The sequence below is a fragment of the Moschus berezovskii genome, chromosome 4 (assembly GCF_049115385.1).
Source record: "Moschus berezovskii isolate FMDL1 chromosome 4, NW_MosBer_1.0, whole genome shotgun sequence".
Lineage (NCBI taxonomy): Eukaryota > Metazoa > Chordata > Mammalia > Artiodactyla > Moschidae > Moschus > Moschus berezovskii.
In genome coordinates, this window is record NC_142463.1 from 23,316,015 (window position 1) to 23,339,617 (window position 23,603).

At 47.0% G+C, this 23,603-nt stretch overlaps 1 protein-coding gene across 1 annotated transcript in view; it reads right to left on the minus strand.

Annotated features, from left to right (window-relative positions):
- Positions 1 to 350: 350 nt before the first annotated feature.
- The window catches only part of AGBL4 (AGBL carboxypeptidase 4), a 1,400,873-nt gene continuing 1,377,620 nt past the window's right edge, over positions 351 to 23,603 (minus strand). Inside the window, exons 12-13 of the mRNA XM_088834990.1 lie at positions 6,826 to 6,922; positions 351 to 471 (exon numbers count right to left, since the gene is read on the minus strand). Coding sequence (XP_088691116.1) covers positions 351 to 471; positions 6,826 to 6,922 — 218 coding nt within the window. The remainder of the gene's footprint in view (positions 472 to 6,825; positions 6,923 to 23,603) is intronic.

Below are 23,603 nucleotides of genomic sequence, written 5' to 3' on the forward strand. Positions count from 1 at the left end.
CTGCACAACTTAGAACAGTAAAGGGGCTGGAAAGCACTGACTAGAGAAGGGATATGGGGGTTTACTCTTCCTGTGAGGGTCTCTGTGTTGTGGAAATTAGCATCTGTACTCATCTTGTCTGAGTCTCCTATTTCGTTCCTGAGCCTTAAGCTGAAGGCTCACAATTGATTTTCAAATGGTAAAAAGGAAAATCGAGGATGAAATTTCTCATTTTTTCCCCCTTCCCTTTCTCTAGCTTATACATTTTCTCACAAACATTATCTTGGAAACTAGAAAAGGGTGATTAATTTCATGGCCCAGCAGAAAATGCATGCTCTTGCCACCACAAGACCTCCCTGGACTCCACATCCTTAAAAAGAGTTTGAAGGGTCTTTGTGGTTCACTGAGCTCTTCTTGTCCCCTTTGCCGCTGGGGTGGTTGCTGGCCGGGCCCCGCAGGAGTGCGTGCTTATAGAAAGGGGGTTTTCCTTTCCTGCAAAGGGGGAGATAACAGAAAGAGAGAAGAAAGACAGCACATATACACACCGCATTGGAATCATCTGTGTGTATGTCTATCTCCCCCACTGGACTGTGAGCCATGAGTCTGCCACTGGACTAGGAGCAGTGACCTTGACTGCCTCATCTAGACATCTCGGGAACCCAGCCCAAGGCATGACTGAATGAATGACTCCGAGATGAATGGATGCGTTGTATCATTCTGGTTCTGGAGAAAACCTAACTGCCCTATGGTTATAATACTTCCACATTTCTACCTTGATTCCAACTCATTCTATCCTTTTCACGATGGGATGCAGATGCACACATAGAGCTGTAGGTCGGCAGAACCAGGGGCTTCATTCCCTTCGTAACCATCATGGGCTCGCTTTATATTTATAAATATATAATAAGAGTCCCTTTATATTTCTCAGCATAACCTAATCATGGCATTTCATGGTGGGTCTGACTCCCCTACAAGCTTGGGGGCTTTCCAAAGGCAGAGATATGTTTATTTTCTGTCTGTATCTCAGTGCTCAGCACCCAAAGAATTACCCTTAACATTACTCTTCAACAGTTCACTTTCTGTTCTGCTCCTGGTGGGCAAGTTTTATCCATGTTTGCATTTTCCTCATACGGGGCCTTATTTATTACATTTTGAGTAATAAATTGATGTGCCGTTCATTCAAACATTGGACTACGATTTATATGCAGTGGGAAGACTGGCCAATCCAGAAAGAACTGAACTGAATTCTCAGGCCAGCTATATGCGAGAGGTACAACCTTGAGCAAGTCCTTGAATTTTCTGAGCTTCGTTTACAAAATGAGGACAAAATATTCCAATTTCAGGGTGATGTGACGTTAAATGAGACAATACAAATAAACACACTTAGTGTCTTCCTTTGCCTACTGTAACTTACAAAGGCATGCTGCTACGTGCTAGGTATGGTCCAATGGACTCTGGAGGTGACAGAGGTGAATCAGACATTGATGTTGTCCTCAGGCTGCTTACAGTTTAGTAGAGGTCATAGTTGTATAAAATAACTACATAAAATAATAAAGAATTACAACTCCTGGCAGAAAACGGTAATGCCACAAATATGGGATCTCTTGGGCTGTTCGATTTAGGATTCAAGAAGTAACTTCTTGTAACCCATGCTGCTCTGATTCTGGAGTATCGTTTCCTTCATTGCTGATGAGTCATGAATAGGGTAAAGACAAGGCCAGGCGGAAGCACACAAAAGAGACACCTCGCCCTCGTGTAGCTCCTCAACCAGGAAGCCTCACAGACTAAGATTCCATGCTCATGAAAGACCTTGCCAACACAGGAAGATCATCCAGCATGGTTGAGACACGTCTAAGCCTTAGTACCCAACAACAGCCTGGAACACACACTTGGAATGTCGTTTACAGGCAATGTGATCTTGAAGAAGTCCTTTCTCTTCTCTGGCCCGTTTCTTCTTTTGTAAAACAGTGGCGCCCATGTCCTGCCTGCATTCTAGGCTCTGGTGAATGAGGGTTGGGGAAGAGCTTTGCCCATTACAAGGTGCCATTCACGTGTCACTGAGAGTGTGGGTCTTTATTCCCAAAGGAAGCATGGGAAACAAGATGGATTTGTTTCTTTGCGGGTGAAAGAGGGTGTGCAAGCCCAGGTATGATCACAGGTGGGGTGGTCCCAGCTAGATGGCGTGCATGGGGAGAAGGGTGTGTGATAGCCAGGGAGGAGTGTGGACATGCAAAATGACTGCAGGGTCCTTACAGAGGCAAAAAGCAGCCATAGCTCCAGATGGGGGCACAGAGAGAGGCATCAGTGGCAAACCTCTTGCCCATGAGCCCCACAGAGCTACTCTTCTTCCTACAGGGCCCTCTTCCACCTATCTGGAGTTCCCTCCTTTGGAAAGCCGACTCCCCAGAAAATAAGCTGCTCCCCTTCCCTGGTTCCCACAGCGCTTTGGGCCTCATCTCTCAGCATGCCATTTTTTGGGGAGTTATTTGCCCAGCTGTTTTTCTCATAGGACTGTGAGTTTGACGCATCTGATTTTTCTCCATAATTCCTGAATAGTATGAAGTTTGGCTTGAGGATTGTTTGATGAATTAAATGAACTGTTAGTCCCATCTGTACCATCTCTATTGTCCTCAACATCCAGGCCTGTCATTGACTTAGAATGTGCCTTTTCAGCTTCTGCTTCCTGCCTTCTACACCCTTCTTCCCAACCTGGAATGCCCCCCTCTCCTCCATTTCATCCATTTGAATTCTACATGTCCTTGAAAACCAAGTTTAATCCCCACTTCCTCCATGAAGCCTTCCTGGGATACTCCTGATGGCTGCCAAATGTTTGCCAGTAGTTGTGAGAGAGTAATTTCTGGTTGGGTCTCACTTTTCTATAACACGAAAGGGTTGAAGTGGATGATTCTTAGGGGATGCTTCAGTTGTACCATTTCATAGCTCATATATTCAGAGCTTATGTAGGACTTAACTCCCAACTAGGCCTTAAATGAGCACTGAGAATACAGGAGTGATAAAATAGTTCCATAAGGAGCAATCCATCTAGTGGTGGAGTCAGGCACGCAAAGATGCTATGACAATATGCTATGGGATATACCATGCACACGTGTGTGCAAAATGCAGTTAGGGGTTCAGCAGAGAGAAGGAGCTCTATGTCCAGTGGAGAATAAGGACCAAGAAACAGAGGTGCAATGTCCAGACTGGCTTTGAAAGGTAAGCTGGTATTCTCCATCTCGGGACAGACAGGGAGAACATTCCAGGAAGAGAGAAAAGGATGAACATGGAGCAATGGCTGACTTACTTGGGGTATAAAGCGGTAGAAAGCAGGTAGGGTGGAGACAGTGCTCACAGGGAAAGGTGTGTGCTAGGAAGCTGCATATGAAGTTTCCAATGTAGGCCAGGGCTTTGACCAGCAAGAGGAGGAATTGAAACATGACTGAAGGTGATGGGGAACCATGGAGGTTTTTGAAAGAGGGCACAAGGTGCTTAGGTAGCTGACATTTATATGTTGCTTGGTGGTGTTTGTGATCTTTGCATGTGGACATGCCTTCTCCTCTGTGAATCTGGGCTCCTGATGGGTAGATGTTATCTATGTCCCCCAGCATCAAGTTCAGGACCTGCCACTTAGTGGGCTCCAGTGAGATGCAGAGCTATGATTCCTACCCCTCCCCCTACACACAGGCACATATCCAAAGTGACTGTGGAGGCAGCCCTTCACTGGCACTGAGCCCGAGCCCCCCTCACACTCAGAGGCCTGCCCTCCCTCCACGCTCATGCTTCATCTCCCCACAGAGGCTCACCTGGCCTGTCCATTTTCCTTCTCTAATTTGCATCCACCTTGACAGGACATTTTGTGTCCCTCTGGTTGAGATAAGCGTGGGGTCTCAGCTCTGGTCATCGCTGCCATGTCCCTGAGCCTGTGCTCTCAGGCCCATACCTATCCCTCTCCCCTTCAGGGACCTCCCCAGGGATGCTGACAGGCTCCTACCAGCACATGGGTGGAAACTGACACAGTATAATTATCCATCGAGATGAGAGAAAACAAAGATTAATTCTGAGTCAAAACATATAATTTGCCTTTGAAACTAGAACTGCTCTTTCATGTATGTTATTCAAAGCTTGGGTGGAAAATAATGCAAAAATGGGGACATAGTCAAGTCCCAAATCAGAGCTGTGTATCCTCCTGAGATTCGTGTTTTCAAGAGTTGTTGACAAATTAAGAACTGGGTGATATTCAAAGTTCGATGAGGGAGAGATGTGGGGATTGGAGACGGTGTTTATCCTATTTTTCTTCGGTGAAGGGTGGGTGCCTTTACTGTGAGTCCTCAAGGCTGTGAACTCTGAGGAAGGAGTCCTTCGGCTCTTCTCTAATGAGGGTTCCAAAGTTCAGGGCAATGGGGTCCCATGAGCAGGGCCCTGAACTCCCCTGTAACCTTTAGGCCCAGTTTCAGGGTCCTGCCTCCCCCATCTTGAAGAACTCTTCAATAACTGATGCTCAGAACATGAGGCTGGGGATTGGAATGGTGGGGCCTGGCTACCTAGCCCTGCCTGTGGCCAGTCCTGTCCACTCCTGGGGCCTTGGATGCCGTATCTGCACAATGATGATCGTTACTCTTGCTGATGTCAGCACTGACAGTGCCATATGCAAAACAAAGTGGGAAAGGATCAAGTTTATTTTATTCAGGCTGACAGAGGACCTGAAAGAGACAATCCCCAAATAACTTGTAAATGAGATTCTATGAATTCTTTTGAGTTTATAAAAATGAAGTTGCTCAGTCATGTCCGACTCTTTGCGACCCCAGGGACTGTAGCCTGCCAGGCTCCTCCATTCATGGGATTTTCCGAGCAAGAATACTGGAGTGGGTTGTCATTTCCTTCTCCAGGGGATCTTCCTGACCCAGGGATTGAATCTTGGTCTCCCCCACTGCAGGCAGACTCTTTTCCGTCTCAGCCACTGGGGAAGCTGCCAAGTACTCCTTCTAAAGGCTAATCCACCAGGATGGGGGTGAACAAATTAGAGCGTAAGTTTATAAAACGTTAAATTTCTAAGAACTTAACCCATCAAGAATGACTTCTAAGGATAAGCGGAGCACCTTCATCAAGAGGTGAGCTCCTCAAGGTCAGGGTCATGCTTTAATCATTTATTCATGCAGGTGTCCTCTTCCCTACTAGGGACTTCGCATAAAGTGTTGCTTTCCTAAGTGAAAGAATGAAAGGATATATACATGCATGCATGCTCCATACAGCCTAGGCACTGTGGGAGAACAGAGAAGGAAAAGACAAGCTCCTTCTAAAGGCTAATCCACCAGGATGGGGGTGAACAACGGGGATAGAGTCCATTGTGGTGCAGACTCCTGGTGGAGCTGGGGCTCAGAGAGGAGGGACTCCCAGCTTGATGGGATGGGGGTTCTGAGAGATCATCCAGCCCAACTAGATAAATCCAGGGACTTGCCCTAGGCTGTGATGAGCTGTCTGGAAATCTGGGCCTGCAGCACAGAAGCCCCAGGAGATGGAAACATTCATTGAGCACCTCCTGGCTGCCAGGCATCAGACCATGCTTGTATCTCATCTTTAAAACCACCCTTAGAGGTTGCTGTTATTACCCTCACTTTAGGAAGGCAGAAAGAGGTTTCACAAAGCCAAGAAATCTGTCTCACATCCCACGAGCTTGAGACAGAATTTGAACCTACACTGAGAGTGAGAAAGGCTTCCTGCTGGAGGTAGAGCTTAGCTGGACTTCAGTCCAGCTTTGGAATAATAAACACTTAGGATCAAATCCTGCCTCTACAAAATGTCTTTGACCTCAGGCAATTTTCTTTACCTTTCTGAGCTTCCTTTTTCTCGTCTGTAATATGAGGAAGACATTATCTATGAGGAATGAAAAAGACCATGCACATAAAGTACTCGGCTTGGTAAATAACAGTGATTAACACTGTTTTTGTTAATAACAGATTAGGGAGGAAGGTGCGTCAGTACAAAGGCCCTGAGACAGCAAAGCATTTGGGCAAGGTCATGGGCAAGGTCAGTGGGAAGATTGGTCAGGCAGGAACCTTTCAAGTTGCTACCATCAAGTCCTTCAAGGAGGCTGGACCACTAGGCAAGTAGGAGATGAGTTCCAGGAGTAGGGTGAGGCCAGCACATCCCAGATGCCACTGAGTGTCCCTGCCCAAATGCTCACTGGGCTCATAGCCAGCAGGCGTGGGAATGCCCAGCATTCTGGGCTCTAGTCCAGCGCTCAGGAAGGACGCTCATCACCTGACCTTCTCGCTTCACCAGCCCAAAAAGCTGACCATGGCAGAGGACCTTAAGGGAAGCTTCTCAGGTGTGTGTCCTCTAAGCACTGAGCCTTTGCATCTTGACAGCAGGGGACTATCATATGTACAGGGTACATACATGCCTGGCACTGTGCAGGGTTCTCTAACATCTCTTTATAGTCTTCTAAGTGAGAATCACTGTCCCCACTTTACAGATGAGGAAATTGAAGGATCAGAGGCCTTATGAGCCCCAATGACACAGGAATCCTAGAGGTTGAGCTGTCAGATGGAGTAGCACATGGATATACCCAGACTAGCTTGGAATAGTGGCTGGACTCAGCCTCCCAGCAACTCCCAGTCCTGTGGATTCCCATGTTAGATCCAGAAATGTGACCACCCCCTCACTGTCTCACCCCACAATGATACCCCCAACTCAGGAAACTGTGCTGTGAAGCTCTTCGGCCCCTACATTCTCTGTGGCAGGGCTGGGATCATCTTTCCCATTGCTGCCCAGGGCCAGACAGAGGCTAAAGGAAGCTGCCCCTGGACAAGAAGCCAGTTAAGCAGGACACAAGCTCTGCTCAGCACTTACCGCAGCCTCGGCATGGGGATCGCCACTTTCTCAACAATGGGGTTCAGCCGGTAATAATCCAAAAATGTTCTCGCCACATTCCGCCCCAGCTTCATGTCTGCAAGGGCGGGTGTTAAGGAGCAACTCTGGACTAGTAAGAAAAACGACAACAGGAATGAAACAGTATCACCACTCACTCTCCTGTGTGTTGTCGGTACTGTCTTTTTGATTTTCACAAATCCTTAAATATTAGATACTATTATTTTCCTTCTTTTCCAGGTGAGAAAATTGAGATGTAGAGAAGTTCAATAATGTGCTCAAGGTCATACAGCCTGGAAGGAGTCTTACTCTGAAGCTTGTGTTCAGAGATTTTAGAACCTACTGCATTTTTTTGAGAGTCACTGGACTTCCATTGTCTGACAATCAGGTGGCCCAGGGGGAGGCAGATAAGCAAGACCCAAAGACAAGAGACCTTTTGTTGTATAGAGACCAGAGCCTGCTTGACCTTCAGGGATTAGTCATCTACCTTGGTAACCTTGGGGATAATGATAAAACCTTCTCACCCTAAATAGTATCCCCTGTCCGCCTTGAAGTCCACCAGTAATGAATCCTTAGGGTAAGCACTTGTGACATGTTAAATACAAACTCCCCAGGGAAGGAGAAAGGGTCAATTCCATATTGACCAGTAACACTTTAGTATAAATTAGCACAACAGTCATCTATTCAACAACAGGGAAACATAGGCTCTGTGCATTATAGTTCACATCTCTGGACCTTCACATGAGCTATTTCCTCTGTCTTACTTTTCTTCAGCTAATTTGTAACCATCAGTTTTCCAATTAGGTGATGTCTCTTAAGTAAGGCACAATGCTCTTCTCCCAGGTTTATGACTGGCGCTCTTGCCCTCTGCTCCTGTGGCTTCTGAACAGACTTCATTCAAAACACTTATCTTTTATCTCATGTCCCCCAGCTCTGAACATCCAAACCATCACCAACTTTTACCCAGGGGAACTTCTTTGTCTTCAGTTGGTCCACTTTTCCCCAGGCCCCTGCTGTCTTCCTAGAAAAGGCCAGCATCATCTTTTTCTTGAATTTCTGTCATCCTGTCCTAATGGCCTCCCAGCCATGAGGCTGCCGGCTTCTGCTCCATTTTCTATAAAGTTGCTGGTGGGGTGGTGTGTGTTCTAAAGCACAGATCTATCCTCATCATCCAACTGAGAAAAACCCTTCAGTGGCTCCCAGTTGCTTTTAAAATTCAAATTTGGAACTTGATTTACTGGGTCCTTTGTAATTGGGTCTCAGCTTTGTGCTTGCTGCCTCCTGCCTTCCACCCCTCAGCCTTTACATTCCAGTGATACTGAGCTTCTTTCACCTCCAGGCCTTTGCCCACTCCACTCCATCTTCCCAGACCACTCTCCCCTTTGCCCACAGGCCTTACAGGGCCAACATACCTTCTCAGCCTCCACACACCTCCGATTAGTCGTCACTTCACTGGGAACATCTCAGCCACTACTCCATCCCGGGTCATGGAGCTGGGCCAGCATATGTGAAACAGTTAAGCATGTTCTCACCCCTCACTTTGAGGTGTCTCCAGGCTGGGTTCGGACATGGCCCTGGACATGGCCCTGGACATGAACACCATGAGCACCACCATTTATGGAGCTCTTGCTATGTGCCTGGTACTGCACTGACCCTTTACTAACGTGTCATTGTAAACAACCCAGGGAGGAAGGCATTCCTATCTCCCTTTTGCTTTCGGAAGTTAAGAAACCTGTCCAAAACTAAAAACTGCCAATGGTAGACTTGAGACTCCAATCTGGGACTTTCTGATTCTACAGCCATGAACTTTCCACCACTCTGGGCTGTTGCCCAACTGGAAGGCACCTTTTCTGTCAAGGGCTGAGGCATCCCAGGCCAGTGCCTGGTGGGAGAAGGGAAAACACCTGATGAGTTATTTACAACAGTGAGATGCGCCACAGGCTCGCTGTGTTCTGCGGCTGCCACCTGCTTTCTTCCTCTGCTTGTGGCTGTCCTTCTCTGTCTCCTTCTTTAGAAAGTTCACAACTTGAAACGCCCTGGTGCTGGGCGTGGGCTTTCTGACCTACAGATCCCAGAGGCAGTCTCGCTGCCAGGGCCTGCAGAGGTGGCTGGCCGCCTTAGTTCAGTCAGGCTCTAGTTGGCTTGAGGAAACCGAATCACCACTGTGTGTGTTGACAGTAAGAGCTACAGGGGCGCAGAGGAAGGGAGAGGTCCCCGTGGACCAGGCTAAAAAGCTGTAGCAGAAGTTTTGGAATCAAATGCTTCTAATTCGAATCCTGGCTTGGCCACATGCTGTGTGCGGCAGATGGTACTTTTTCAAAGATGTCTGCACAATGTCTCCCATCTCACCTGCCATCCTGCGATGTGATCTTGACACTCCTTCCACTGAGAGGTGGAGGCTGTATCCTCTCTCTTTGAGTCTGGGTGGGCTTATAACTTACTTGCTACCTAAGGAATGGCAGGAGTGACACTGTGGGACTTCTGTTGAGAGGTCAGAAAAGCAGGTGTAACTCTCACCTTGCCTGCTGGAATGCCCCAGCTGGGGTTCTGAACCTCCAGCGAGCAGTCTGACTGCTCTGAGGCCATCCTGCTCTAAGGAAGTCCAAAACCAGCTCCCAGAGGGTCTGCAGGCAGAGGCGCTGAGACTCTGGGGAAAGGCTACTTCAAAGAAAGTCTCCTGGCCAGCCCACAGCCCCTCTGGCACTCTGCCGTTCCAGCTCCAGTCAGTATCTCTCTGCTACTGCATCAAAAATGCCAAGCCAGACCCACTCAGCCGAACCCTTTCTAGATTTCTGACCCACAGAAAACAAGAGAGAATAGCTATGGTTTTAAATATTAACTTTGGGGAAATTCATTATGTAGCAGAGGAGAGCAAGAACACCGTGTGACCTTGCAGAAGTTCTCCCATCTCTCTGAGCCCTCTTTCCTCACCCGTAAAACATGAATAACAGTGCCTGCCTTGCAGGGTTGTGGTGGTGAGATAAGCAACCAGCCCATGGATGCTGACTAAGTAAGTGCATGAATGTGGCCAGAGGGAAGCCTGAACCTTTCCTCCAGACCTGCAGTGACAGCCAGACTCGCGCTCAGCCCCAGAGCAACCCTAGGAGATCTCCCTGTAGGTCAATTCTCCTGAGCTCTACAAGGCAGAGGAGTTGGGCTGTTGGCAGTCAAATGCTCCACTGTGAGGTTTTGATCATTTCAGACAAGCTCTGTTTAAAAGACAGTGTTTTGAAGGTGGGAATTGTCTGAGACAACCCTTTTTCTTTCCAACAATATTGCATATTCCCTAAGCCCTGAGAGCCTCGCTCCAGGTTATTTACTGCACTGGCCCTGCTGGAGCCAAGAAATGGGACGTGGGTGGGAGAAGGGAAGAGATTGATTGAACATTTTCAATTAAAACAGGCTGTCTTTGAACAAAGATTTAAGATCCAGGCAAGGAGAAAGCAATAACTCTCTTGGCTGGAACCTTCTCCAATAAATTGCAGAATTAAGAGAGAAAAAAATTGGGGTGAAAACTCCCAACTCTTCACCGCCAACAAAAGCCTCAGAATGGCCTATAAGTTCAAAATGTCATTCTCCTCAGATTCTTCTGTCACTCCTGATGGGTTTCCAGCCAAGGGCAGAAGCAGACAGCAGGGGGGATCAGGACCCTGGAGTCAGAGAAACAGGAGTTGGCTGGAGTTGTCCGAAACTTAGACTAACTAGGTGACTTTAAAGGAAAGGGTGGGTGTCAATAGCTCCAGTGCGTGGTGGGACCCTTCAACAAGTAATGAGGGTTGGCTTATTCCCATTCATTCACTTGTTTATCCGGTCTTTCTGATTTTGGGGGTTCCTCCCATGTGTGTACTGCTATGAAGAAGGGCTGAGACTAGGTTAGAAAAAGAGGAACTAGACACAGTCTAGAAGAGGCAAAGCCTCTGATGCTGGGAAAGAGTGAGGGCAAGAGGAGAAGTGGGTGGCAGAGGATGAGATGGCTGGATGACATCATTGATTCAATGGACATGAGTCTGAACAAACTCCAGGAGAGAGTGAAGGACAGGGAAGCCTGGCATGCTGCTGTTCATGGGGTGTCGAAGAGTCGGACATGACTTAGTGACTCAACAACAACAAGAAGACGATACTAACACATCCCAAATAGCTGCATTGTCAAACAGGCTGTTGTACTGTCACCTTCACAGAAGCAACTACCATTTTTTCTGGCACACCCTGTGCCCCGTACAGTGTAGTTATTTACTATCGACAATCCCTACCACATCCCTGCAAGGCCAAAGCATAATTTGACACATATTTTATAGGAAACTGAAAAAAGGAGAGTTTGCATAATTGACCCAGAGTCTTGTGGCTAGAAAGTGACAGAAGTGGCATATGAACCTGAGTGTCTTTTTAACACCATGCATGTTTTCTCCTTTCATGAGTGTGGTCATAAATTCAAACACAAATTCTGTGGGCATATGGCAGATTTAATTCCAAGTGGAGGAATTGTGAAAGGCTTCAAGGAAGTGGGCTATAACAAAGAGCTGAAGGACAAAGACAAATCTGAAATGGGGAGGAAGAGATAGATGAGCATCAGTACAAGGTGGGAGTGTGGCTGTGGTCCATGATTCTGTGCCGGAAATAAGACAGAGAAGGGCCCACAGGCCCAAGGAGCTAAAGTGTAGAGGGGAGGCAGGGCTGCAATGGGTAGGCTGGAGATTAGTGAAGGCTCTGAATGTCAAATTGTGGAATTTAAACTTCTATTCTGTTGTCAATAAAAACCAGAGTGTATCTGTGGTTGTATCCATCATCTGTTCACCCTATCTACACTTGTTGATCACCTAGTATATACAACTTCTCTAGAAGGCATGGGATGTACTTTGCTTAAAAACAAACAAAAAACAACCAACCAAGACAACAATTCTTAAATCTATAAGCAGAAACAGTAACAAAAGAATAAAAAAAATCTGAAATAAGTACATCATTGTGATTTTAGTAGTGCTAGGAAGAAAACACACAGAGTCTATAACTGAGGGCAATGTGGGTGCTGCATTAGAGATGGGGTATGGGCAGGCCTCTGCAAACTGAGAGTGGGCAGTGGGTAAGCGTCTATGAAGGAAGAAGGGTGGGTGGGAACAGTCCTTGGGTGGGAGAGAGCGGCTGAAACAGGGCTGGGGGCAGGCAGGGGCCAGATACTGCGGCACCTGATTCTGGGTCACCTGAAGGAATCTGGATTTTCTAAGTGAATGGGAAGAGTCTACGTGAATGAGGAATTTTAGGCAGGAAAATGAGATGATCTGATTTATAATTTTAAAAGGTCATTGTTTTGCTAAAAAATAAGAAAGCAAGAGTAGGAGCAAGCACAGCAGCCAGGTGACTACAGTGATGGTCCGAGGGAAAGAGGGGACCCTGGAACAGGACAAAGACAGTAGAGATGGAAGAGAAGTCCTCGGGGGAAGAACCAGCAGGCCCTGCTGACAGATTGGACGTGGAGCCTGAAAGAGAAGATGGGATGAAGGGTGGTAGCTGGGTAGACGGAGATGCCAGGCTCTGGAATGTGAAAGACTCAGGGCAGCGGTTAGGAGTTCAACCTGACCTCAAGATGCTTATGAGATGCTGGGAACCCTGATCCCGAGTCAGCAATACGAAAAGGTCAGATAATGGCAATGGTTTCTGAACCATCAGCTCTTTAGGACTACTCAGGCCACAAATGCTTGCTGACTGAGTGGTCTGTCCCCTACTGCTCACTCTCCACCCTCTCACCCCTGGCTCTCAGAAGGCATCCAGGGTCCCTGGGAGAAAGGCAGTGACTGAAGGACCCTCTGTCCTCATGTCTCAGGGCCTTGGATCTGGAGCATTGAATGAGCCCCTAAATGGGAATCAAGAGACCGATATGGTTTCAACCAGTAACTTGTCATGGGATCTTAGCCATTTCCTTTCTCTGGGCTTAACTTTGCTGTGGGTAACATGTATACTCTCTCAAGTTCTTTCCAGGGTTAACAAAATATATTCAAGCAAAATTCTCAACACCATAAGCTTTTGAAAAACCCCATCCTCATTCTTTCACTCAACAAATATTTATCGAGAACCTACCCACTCTGTGCCAAGTGAGTTTTAGGTGCTTGGCACAGCGAACAGAACTGACCAAGATCCCTGTCTTCATCAGACTTACACTCTAGGTACTGGGGACAAACTGTTAATCCAGTACATTCATATGTTATCAAGATGCCAGAGAGTGGTGAGTGCCATGAAGTAAAGATAAACAAAGGGCAAGGGGATGCTGGGAGAAAGGCGGCAGATCATAGCAGAAAGCACAGTGGTCAGAGAAGGCCTCTTTGGTGAAGTGGGGCTTCAGTGGGCTTGGAGGAGGTGGGGGAGCTGGGCAGCATGGAGCATGAGTGACCTTCCTTGTCTGAACAGGACCTCTGACCAGTCACTTCCTAACTGGGCTCCTGCTAAGTCCAGCCCAATCCCACTACTGGGGATAACAGTCAACCTTGGGCATGGGTTCTCCCTGGTAGGATTCAGGAACATCTCCTTCTTGTCACGTGGCAGTTTCCTGGCTGATTGAAGGTCCTCCCACCTCCCAGGGCAAAGCCAGAAGGGAGGCCTCTCACATCCTCCCCCCTGACCTGTGACCTCCCTTCCCTGGCCTGCTCCTTCCCAGACCCTCATCTCTGAAGCTGGCTCCATACTTCTCTCTCCCTGCAGCACTTCCAGAACCACCAGTGAGCACTTGTAGCCTCCCTGCCCTGCTCTGCAGGGAGCTAAGGAGCAGCCCCACGCAACAGATACCGTATTTCGCTTCTTCTCTCCCCACAGTTGTGAGCTGCAGGGAGATCTGATTGCTATCCCCATTTTGCAGATGAAAAATCAGAAGGAACGTGTCCACTGAGACTCATCAGATACTCCTCAGATAACACAAAGAGGACTGAAGCTCATTCACTCACTCCTTCATTCATACGTGCCAGACACAATTCTAGAACCTATATTACAGTGACAAGAAAGACAGATACTGTCCCTGTCCTCATGAAAGTCTTTCTTTGCCATCATCCAGCCTCCAAATATGAAAATGTAACTCCTACCTGCTCCCTGCTGGGAAACCCCCACCTAGAATTCTTTCTCTGTTCACACTCCCACCCACGCCAGCAACAGATGATCGTCATTAAGGGGACTGATTAAACCTGCAGAGGAGTAGGCCAAGGAAAAGTGATCCCTCTTTGGTAAGGCTGACAGCACTGCTGGAATGTTAAGAGACAACTGTCCAGGAGCCTCTAGGTAAAGCCAGAAGAACAACGTGATATGAAGGATCTTTTGTGTCTGCCTCCCTCACCCATCCTCCCACGGCGTCGGACAGGTGCAGGACTGAACAGATGCCCACGGCGTCGGACAGGTGCAGGACTGAACAGATGAATCTGTCTCTCAAGTGCAGTGTGGAGGCTGCAGATGTAATTGCAGAGTCCACTCCAATCACAGGCAACTCCTAAAGCACTTCCTGAGGTAAGGAGGCCGGCAGAAAAAGACGAGGGAGACACAGCGGGGTCGGGGGGAGGAAAAGACAGAAAGATGCAAACAGACAGGAAGGTACAGAGACAAATGGGTCAGGGGGGAGCAGACGGCTAAGCGAGGAGAGAAGGCTCATCAGAGGGGCTGAGAGAAAGTCAGACTTGAAAACGAGAGGAAGGACTGGGGGGCAGAGAGAGAGAAACCTCGGAAGTAGATGACAGGGCGAATCAGACAGAGCCAGCGAGAGAGACGCGACCGCAGACGGGGAGGGAGAGGGAGGGAAGGGAGAAAGACAGAGGGCGAGACAGAAAGAGACAAAGGAGAACAGCAAGTTTAAGGGTGAAGACAGCAAACGAGATGCAGCAAGACTGAAAAGCAGAGGCAGGGACCGAGAAAGAGAGGCAGAGGACAGAGAGAAGGAAGGGAAAGAGCGATGGGCGGGAAGGAAGACCTCCTCCTTGATAAGTGAGCTGCAGCTCAAAAGGGCAGGGTATATTCTGAGAGGCTCGCTTCAGAGAAGAGGGTACAGGTATGAATGGTGGAGAGGTGTCCAGGTCACTAAGGAACGCTGGATGCTGGGAACAGCTGTGAGGCTCTATATGCTGCTGCTGCTGCTGCTAAGTCACTTCAGTCGTGTCCGACTCTGTGTGACCCCTTAGACGGAGGATCTATATATGTGTTTCTGATTGCCACTGTGACAAAGCACCACACACTTAGTGGCTTAAAACAAAAGAAATTCAGTGTCTCACAGTTTGGAGGCCAGGAGACTGAAATCCATTTCAATGGGCCAAAGTCAGGTGTTAATGTGGCCACACTCCCTCTTGAGGCTCTAGGGGAGAAACGGTTCTGGCCTCTCCTGGCCTCTGGTGGCTGCCAGCATTCCTTAGCTTGTGACCACATCATTCCAGTCTCTATGATCACATCCCCCTCTGCCTTCCTCTTAAAAGGATATATGTGATTGCATATAGGGCCCACCCAGATAACCCAGGGCCATCACCCTCCCCAAGATCCTTAACAATGACATCTACCAAGATCCTGTTTCTACATAAAGTAACATTTATATCTCTAGGTTTCAGGGTTTGGTGTCTGGACCTTTTTTGGGGAGGGCTTGCATGTTCCCTGGGTTCATCTGATTGGCAAGAGCTGAGGATGAAGACTCTATCAGTGTCAGAAGTGGAACCCGGCTCTGTGCTGGGCGCTCAACCCACCCATGTGACACTCAGCATCACTCAAAGTTGCCCAGCACCTCCCACATAAGCAGCAAGTGATTTGTAGGATTTGGACCCAGATAAGTCTAACTCCAGGATCCTTTTTATTTGCATTATTTGCGACCTCTCAAGGCAGGGAATACTTGCACTGTACCGTGTGCTGCTTAGTTGAGTTCTTAAATGTGTTGTAAATGTGCCACCACTCTTCCTTTAAGCAGATCCTTATTTCTTATCTGAACAATTGCTTCTGCCTCCTAATTGGTCTTCTTGCCCTCAGTTTCTCCCCATTTTCATTGAGAGTGACATTCTCACAGTTGTAACCTCATCCATCACTACCTGACTTACAACCCTAAGCTGATTCCTGTACAAGACCTAAACCCTGAAATCTGGCATTCCCAGCTTTCCATAAACTGGCCTAAGCCTTGTCTCTTGACACGGTGTCCTGTGATACCATTAAATGTGGGTTTTAAGATCTGAAAGCATTGGCTTTAATCTTGGCTGCTTGGGCAAGTTACTTACCTTCTCTGAGCATCAGTTTTCTCATCTCTGAAATGACTTACCTCACAGTACAATTGTGCTGATTAGAAATTATATACCCAAAGCACTCAGCACAAGGCTGCCATGTAGCAGCTTTAAAAATTATCATTATTTATAGGCCTGTCATTGCCAACAAAGCATGAGCTCTTTAAGGACAAGGGTGTGTCAGGTTCAAATTTGTTTCCAGAGTCATTTAACACATGTTAAGTCTATTAATAGAGGCATGGAGAATACAAACAAACCAAAAAGACAAGATTAAAGAAGGAGAAAAAGAAGGACATAGAGACAGAGGGACAGAGAGATGAAAAAATTATTTTTAAAATTCTATGTTCAGGGGCTTCCCTGGTGGTCCAATGACTAATGCTTTCAATGCAGGGGCCCAGATTTGATCCCTGGTTGGGGAACTAGATCCCACATGCTGCAACTAAGAATTCACATGCTGCAGAATAGAATTATAAATATTTGTAAAGCAAAACTGATATAATTTGAAGGTTGAATGTAGGGTGCTTGCAGAGGAGGCTGGACTAGGAAAGGTGTCAAAGCTAGCTCAACAGATTCATGTCTCGAAGAACAGGGTAGAGGTATCCCTGTTACTCCTGGACAAGTTGTCTGGATGTGACTCCTAGAAGTCAGGAGCTCTGTGCTCCCCAGAGTAGCTTTCTTGGCACCCTTCTGACCCAATTTAATTTTGCTGCACAGTTGTGCTAGGTGACTTCTCTGATTCCTATAATGAGGCTCCATTGGAATGTCTGGTTTCTGTCGTTTCCTGGTATCTACTGCTCTGTGGGGGAATGTCTTGGTTTCATGTCAGGCAAAGCTGAAAGTTTCTGACTCACAAGATGGGGAAAAACTGGGCTTAAATGTCCCACGGGACTAACACATTTATCCAATCTTTGGGAGAGAATGTATTTTCTCTGGAACTTTTCTGCTCTTACTCTCCCACACCTCTGTTTGGCCAGCTGGCCTGTTGGTCTGCCTGGCTGCCTCTCTCCCTCTGACAAATGCTAACCAGGATCTGCTCAGTGTCAGGCTATCAAACATGCCTGTTACACATCTCATTCAGTCCTGCTCTGTTTTAGTAACCATAAGACAACACGTCATGCTCTGTCCCATTCTCCCATCTCTCCTTCAGGCAAGAGGATTTCTTAGACCAGTCATGTGCCACTTCACACTCCGTGCATGGCAGACCTCCTGCCTCACTGGCTCTAGGTAACTCTTACCAATTCTTTAGCCCTCAGTTCAACTGCCACTTACTCCAGAAAGCCTCCCCTGACATCCGAGCCATGCCAGTGCCATGGTCACACACCCTCCTGGACCAGCTGGCACTCCTTCATGGTCCACTCACATTGGCAACTCTACCTGTGTCTATGATACTGTCTCCTCTGCAGACCATCAAGTTCCATAATTGCAAAAGCTGCCTGCTTTGTTTGTTACGATTTCTTCCATGCCCAACAGAAGGTAGGACACAATAGGTGTTCAATTCACATTTTGCTGCTAATGATAGGAATCTGGAGGGAATTCTGGTCACTCCCTCTTCCTGAGCCAAGGTGGTCTCAGAACTTCACTAGGAAGAGAAATGGAGGCCGCTTCCTGGTGACTTATGGAAACTGTGGTTGTGAGAAGAGAAATGCTGAGCTGTGGGCATTGGTGGTAGCAAATCTGAAAGCAAACATCACCGACTCCAGAAGGGAAAGTGTCCTTGATCTTCTGTCACTCTAGCAGAGGAGGAAAAGTCCAGAAGCAAGGACCCTGGAAGAGGGACCATCTGGTGAAGAGAAGAAGGTGGCCTTGGATATCACCAATGGTAGCCTGGACGGAGAGATGAAGAGGTTTTGTGGAAGAAGTGACCCTCTAGTTCCATGCAGGTGATCCTGAGATAGAGGGGCCAGGTTCCTTTGACAACTGGTTAGCTACAGCTGAAGGGTAAAGCCAACTGAGTACCACTGGGCCTCCAGCAGCACAGGCTCCTGTAGAACCATGGACTCTGAGAAAAATGTCCCAGCTATGAGAGGCAAGAAACCTTGGACCTGTGCCCAGACGGGACAAAAGAGAGCATAGCCTTGCACCCTCCAGCCCAGGACTGAACCTACCGCACCCATAATCTCCACTGCTGTTTGTGTCTCTCCCCGTGAGAGATGGCAGAGCCTGTATCTTCCACACCCTTGTTTTCCCCACGGCCTAATATAACTCCACCGAAGAAATGTTTGTGGGAAGAATAAGTAAATGAATACATCAATAAACCTTGGACAAGTGATCCACTCCCTAATTCCCAATTTCCTTTTCTGTAAGATGGGAATGACAATGGCTACTAACTAGAGTCTTGTGAAAATTGAATGACATAATGAACATGAAGGTACCCTATATGGACCCTCACATAAAACAGATGCTCAGAAAGACTTTATTCGGGACTTTCTTGGTGATCCAGTGGCTAAGACTCCACACTCCCATTGCAGGGGGCCCAGGTTCGATCTCTGGTCAGGGAACTAGATCTCACATGCTACAACTAAGGGTTTGCATGATGCAACTAAGGACCCCACAGGCCACAAAGAAGACTGAAGATCTGCGTGCCACAGCTAAGACCAAGCACAGTCAAATAACTATTTAATAATTAAAAAAAAAACAACCTCAAGAACAACTGACTCAATTATTTCTGATTTTTTTTAAGACTTTATTCTCTCTTTTGAATTTAACCACACTTCCTGGCTTCAAGTTCTCCCTGAACTTCACTGACCTTCCTATTTTTCAGGTTGAACTTGACAGTGTACCAGTGGTTGAAAGTGAAAGTGCTAGTCACTCAGTCATGTCCAACTCTTTGGGACCCCTTGGACCGTAACCCACTAGGTTCGTCTGTCCATGGAGTTCTCCAGGCAAGTATACTGGAATGGGTTGCCATTGCCTTCTCAACCCAGGGATCATCCCAACCCAGGGATGGAACCCAGGTCTCCTGTACTGTAGGCAGATTCTTTACTGGTGGTTAGAGAATCATAAAATGCCTGAGCAGAAAGGTACTAATAGTAGATACCTGCTTTGTTTGGTTTCCTGCTTTTAGTCTCGTCCCCTTTCACAACACCCTGTTTTCCCCTACTGAACCCCTAGGCCCAGTCCCCAGGGCTCAGGAGGAGTTGACTCTGCCCAGACTCTCTGTGGGGATAGAGTTGCCCCTTTCCTGGGCAGCAGAGCACTGACTTCCTCTGGCCACAGTGATTGGTCAGTCATGGCATAAGCCCAGTGAGACTCAGTTCTGGGGCTTGTGAGAGAGAATCACCTTTAATGCGGAGAGGGTGGGCTAGCCCCCCGGAGATCACATTTTGCTTGCAGAGGGAAGAGAGCCTGTAAGAGAACAGAGCCAATGTTCAGGTGGCAGCTTGACACCAAGATGACCTTGCGTGAGTCTCTTGATCCAGGCACTCCTAAGACCAGTATTCCTTCAGATCTTAAAATTTTGTAAGCTAAGTAATTCTCCTGTTTAAGTAAGTCATTTTGAGTTGGGTTTATGTCACTTGCAACCAAAGGAATTCTGCTACTACAGGACTTTGGAGTTTACCTCATCAAACATCCTAAACTTACAGAGGAGGAAGACACTTACAAAGTCACATAGACTTTTATATACACAATCAATTTTCCAAATAAATGTATTTCCTCACTTGCTTTTATCTGTTTCCTGCTGACCAGAACAGGGGCATCATGTTGTCCTCCAACCCAGATAGGGTCATAGAACATTGATCTTGGTCAAAGCATGCCTAATCTTTCTCCACCAGAGAGAATTTCTTAATTCAAGTCCTCAGGAACCAGTTTTATTTTCCATTGCAATGTTTTTATCCTCCAAGTAGAATTGCTGATGACCGTCCTTTCTCTTCTACACAGAGTAATCAGCGGCAATTAATTCTAATAACAAGGAGACAGCAAGAATGAACAGACCATTAATTGGACGGAAGTAATCAGAGTCTCGCTTGTCCACAGTTGTTACCTGTCTGCAGGAAAATATGAGCAAGCACATGAATGCATACACAAGCACACACATGTGTACACAAACACACACACAAACACACACATGCACTTCTCCCAACCCCCAATCAACCAAGGCTCAAGGAGAGGGTACAGAATGAGCATGCTGTCTGATCAGCATGGTGCTGTATAAAAAAGAAAATCAAGGACTCTGGAGCCACAAAGATCCCACTGCTAACCAGTCACTTAAACTTGGCCTCCTCATTTGTAAAATGGGGATACACAGACCTACTTCAAAGTGGTTTAGAAGACTAAATAAGAATATTGTATGCAAAGCGCTTTTCACTGGTGTGTAGCAGGAGCTCAGTCAGTGGCTAGTTTCCTTTCCTTCCACATCAAACACCTTTTATGCTGGTGGAGAATAAAGGCCTAACGTGATCTGAAAGTTTAGATCCTTTGAATGCTCGTGATCCAGCCAAACTTCTGGATCCTCCCCTTAATCCTGTGCCCCTGTCCTTCCCCAGTCTATACCAACACACACAGAGACATACAGACACCCACACACTCATTGGCCTGCCACTTTCCTTTGTGGGATTATAAATTCTGGGAGAGCAGTTTAGTACCCTCATTGCTCTCTCAGTACCTGGCACACAGGTAATGCTGAATGGACACTTGCTAAATAATCATCTATGAAGCCTGTGCCTTTGCTCATGTTTGCACTCCATCTTAGTCTCCTTCCTGGTCATCTTTCAAGGCTTAGCCTAGACCCCACCACATCCTTCACAAAATTTTAGAACTTTGTTCCTGGAAGTACTCCCTTCTCCTCTGAACTCCATTCCTCTTTTATAATACCTATAGCTTTCCACCATATGATGTAAGATATACATGGATGACATAAGATATATATGGGTATCTTTTTTCTGTCTTCTTAAGTTCCTTCAATCAATCATTCAACTAACTCCTTGAGTTAATGCTGAGTACCACAGATACAGAGAGACACCCAGTTGTGTCTATGTCTTGAGATGTTTAAGTTCAGACTAGTCCTTGAGCACAGCCACCATGTCTGACTCATCTTCCTCTTCCCCAGGCCTTAGACCGTGGTAGGTGATCCTTAAATATTTGATAATGGCAATGGGTTTCCCAGGAGAGTACCTCTGGAATGGGACATCAGTGGGTCTTGGGAGGTCATCCAAGGCAAGTGAGCTTCTTGAGGTTAGTCACAGATGTCCCTGGGCTTTCTGAGGGAAAGGATTCTGTATTATAGAAGAAGATCGGGGGGCGGGGGGTAATTAGCCCTGCTCCTAGATGATGTCACACAGATGCCTTCAAATCCAAAAACCATGAATCAGCTGAGACTTGGTACCCAGGGATGTATGATTTAGTAATAAACCTGCAGAAGCTGTGACCTGAGGAAATGCCCATCTTTTCCACCAGGTTTCACAGTGATGTTGTTCAATTCAATTGCTCATTTGTGTCCAATTCTTTGCAACCCCATGGACTGCAGCATGCCAGGCCTCCCTGTCCATCACCAACTCCTGGAGCTTGCTCAAACTCATGTCCATTGAGTTGGTGAGGCCATCCAACCATCTCATCCTCTGTTGTCCCCTTCTCCTCCTGCCTTCAGTCTTTCTCAGTGATGTTGTATGAGTCATTCACCCATTCTGGATCCACCTCATTTTATTCAACCAGAAATTATGAACAACTACTATGTTCCTGGCAGATACAGAGATCAATTAGACAGGAGTAGCCCCCTTTGCGGAGAAGGCAATGGCAAGCCACTCCAGTACTATTGCCTAGAAAATCCCATGGATGGAGGAGCCTGGTAGGCTGCAGTCCGTGGGGTCGCTAAGGGTCAGACACGACTGAGCGACTTCACTTTCACTTTTCACTTTCACACATTGGAGAAGGAAATGGCAACCCACTCCAGTGTTCTTGCCTGGAGAATCCCAGGGATGGGGGAGCCTAGTGGGCTTCCGTCTATGGGGTCACACAGAGTCGGACACGACTGAAGTGACGCAGCAGCAGCAGCAGCAGCCCCCTTTGAGAGTTCATAGTCTACCAGACATTATGCAAAGGAACATCATAGAGAGATGATGCAACATCCCTATATTGTGCAGTCCTTTGTTTTCAGAACCTGAAGAAGGTTCCTGATTGTGTTCAGGATAAATTTCCAATCTCTGTCCGGAACAACAATCTTTTATAATCTGAAGCCTGCCTACCTGTCCCGCCTCTTCCCCCTACCCACCCTGTGCCCTGGCCATACTTTAATGCTAATCATTTCCAAGGCTCCATTATCATTCATGTCTTTGTATGAGAGATGCTCTCCAAAATTCTCTACCTGATCAGCTTCTGATGATCCTTCAATATGAAGTGAAAGTACCAAAATAGAAGTATGCACAGTAGTATCACATTTGTAAAGTGGAAATAATTCAAAATATTATGGTCTTAAGAAAGCTTCCTTTTTTCCTTTCTCTCTCTCTCTACCCCCACTCTTTCTTTCTTCTTCTGTCAAAAGGGCAGATTAGATTAGCTCTACCAACACTTTTGAAACTGAAAGTGTTGCTGCTGCTGCTGCTGCTAAGTCACTTCAGTCGTGTCCGACTCTGTGTGACCCCATAGACGGAGGCCCACCAGGCTCCCCTGTCCCTGGGATTCTCCAGGCAAGAACACTGGAGTGGGTTGCCATTTCCTTCTCCAATGTGTGAAAGTGAAAAGTGAAAGTGAAGTCGCTCAGTCGTGTCCGACCCTCAGTGACCCCACGGACTGCAGCCTACCAGGCTCCTCCATCCGTGGGATTTTCTAGGCAAGAGTACTGGAGTGGCTTGCCATTGCCTTCTCCGGAAAGTGTTGCTATGGGTATAAAAATCCCTCCATACCCCCCGTTTCTTGCTTTTAGAAAAAGATTTTAGTCTCCTAGGTCTTCCCTGAGTTTCAAAGAGCAGACTCAAGCAGCTACTAATAACACAAGTGAGGTAATGCAGAAACAAAGGTAAAATAGTCAAGCGAGACAAGTAATATTAGCTTGAGCAATAGTTTGATGATAAAAGAGTTCTAGTTCCTCCTTAAGGGATACATATAACAATCCAACGCACATCTTTGAGTTGTTCTGCAGGAACTAAGACACCCCCCGCACTGCCAACTCAGGTGGAGGATGCAGACTACATGTTGAACACAAGCACAGAGACTGGTTGGAACCAGAAGGTTGCTGATTAGCATTACTGAACCATCACTTTGTTACCTCACTACCAACCACTGAAAGTCCATGAGCCGACCATGCAACCTACAACCTTCATCCCAAAATGTGCCTTTAAATACCCTTCTCTGAAACCTGTCAGGGGAGTTTGGGTCTTTTGATGCATATTCTTCTTGCTTGGTGCCTGCAATAAACACTGTACTTTCCTTCATCACAACCCAGTGTCATCAGATTGGCTTTGCTCTGTGGCGGGCAAATGGACCCCAGTTTGGTCTGGCAACACTTTTGAGATGCAGTAATCACACATTAATCTTTGTATTGGGTCTTTGGAAGTCATGATCAATCTGGCTGAGCTATGCCTTTCCTTATGGGTTCTGAAAACATCCCAAAAGCCAATT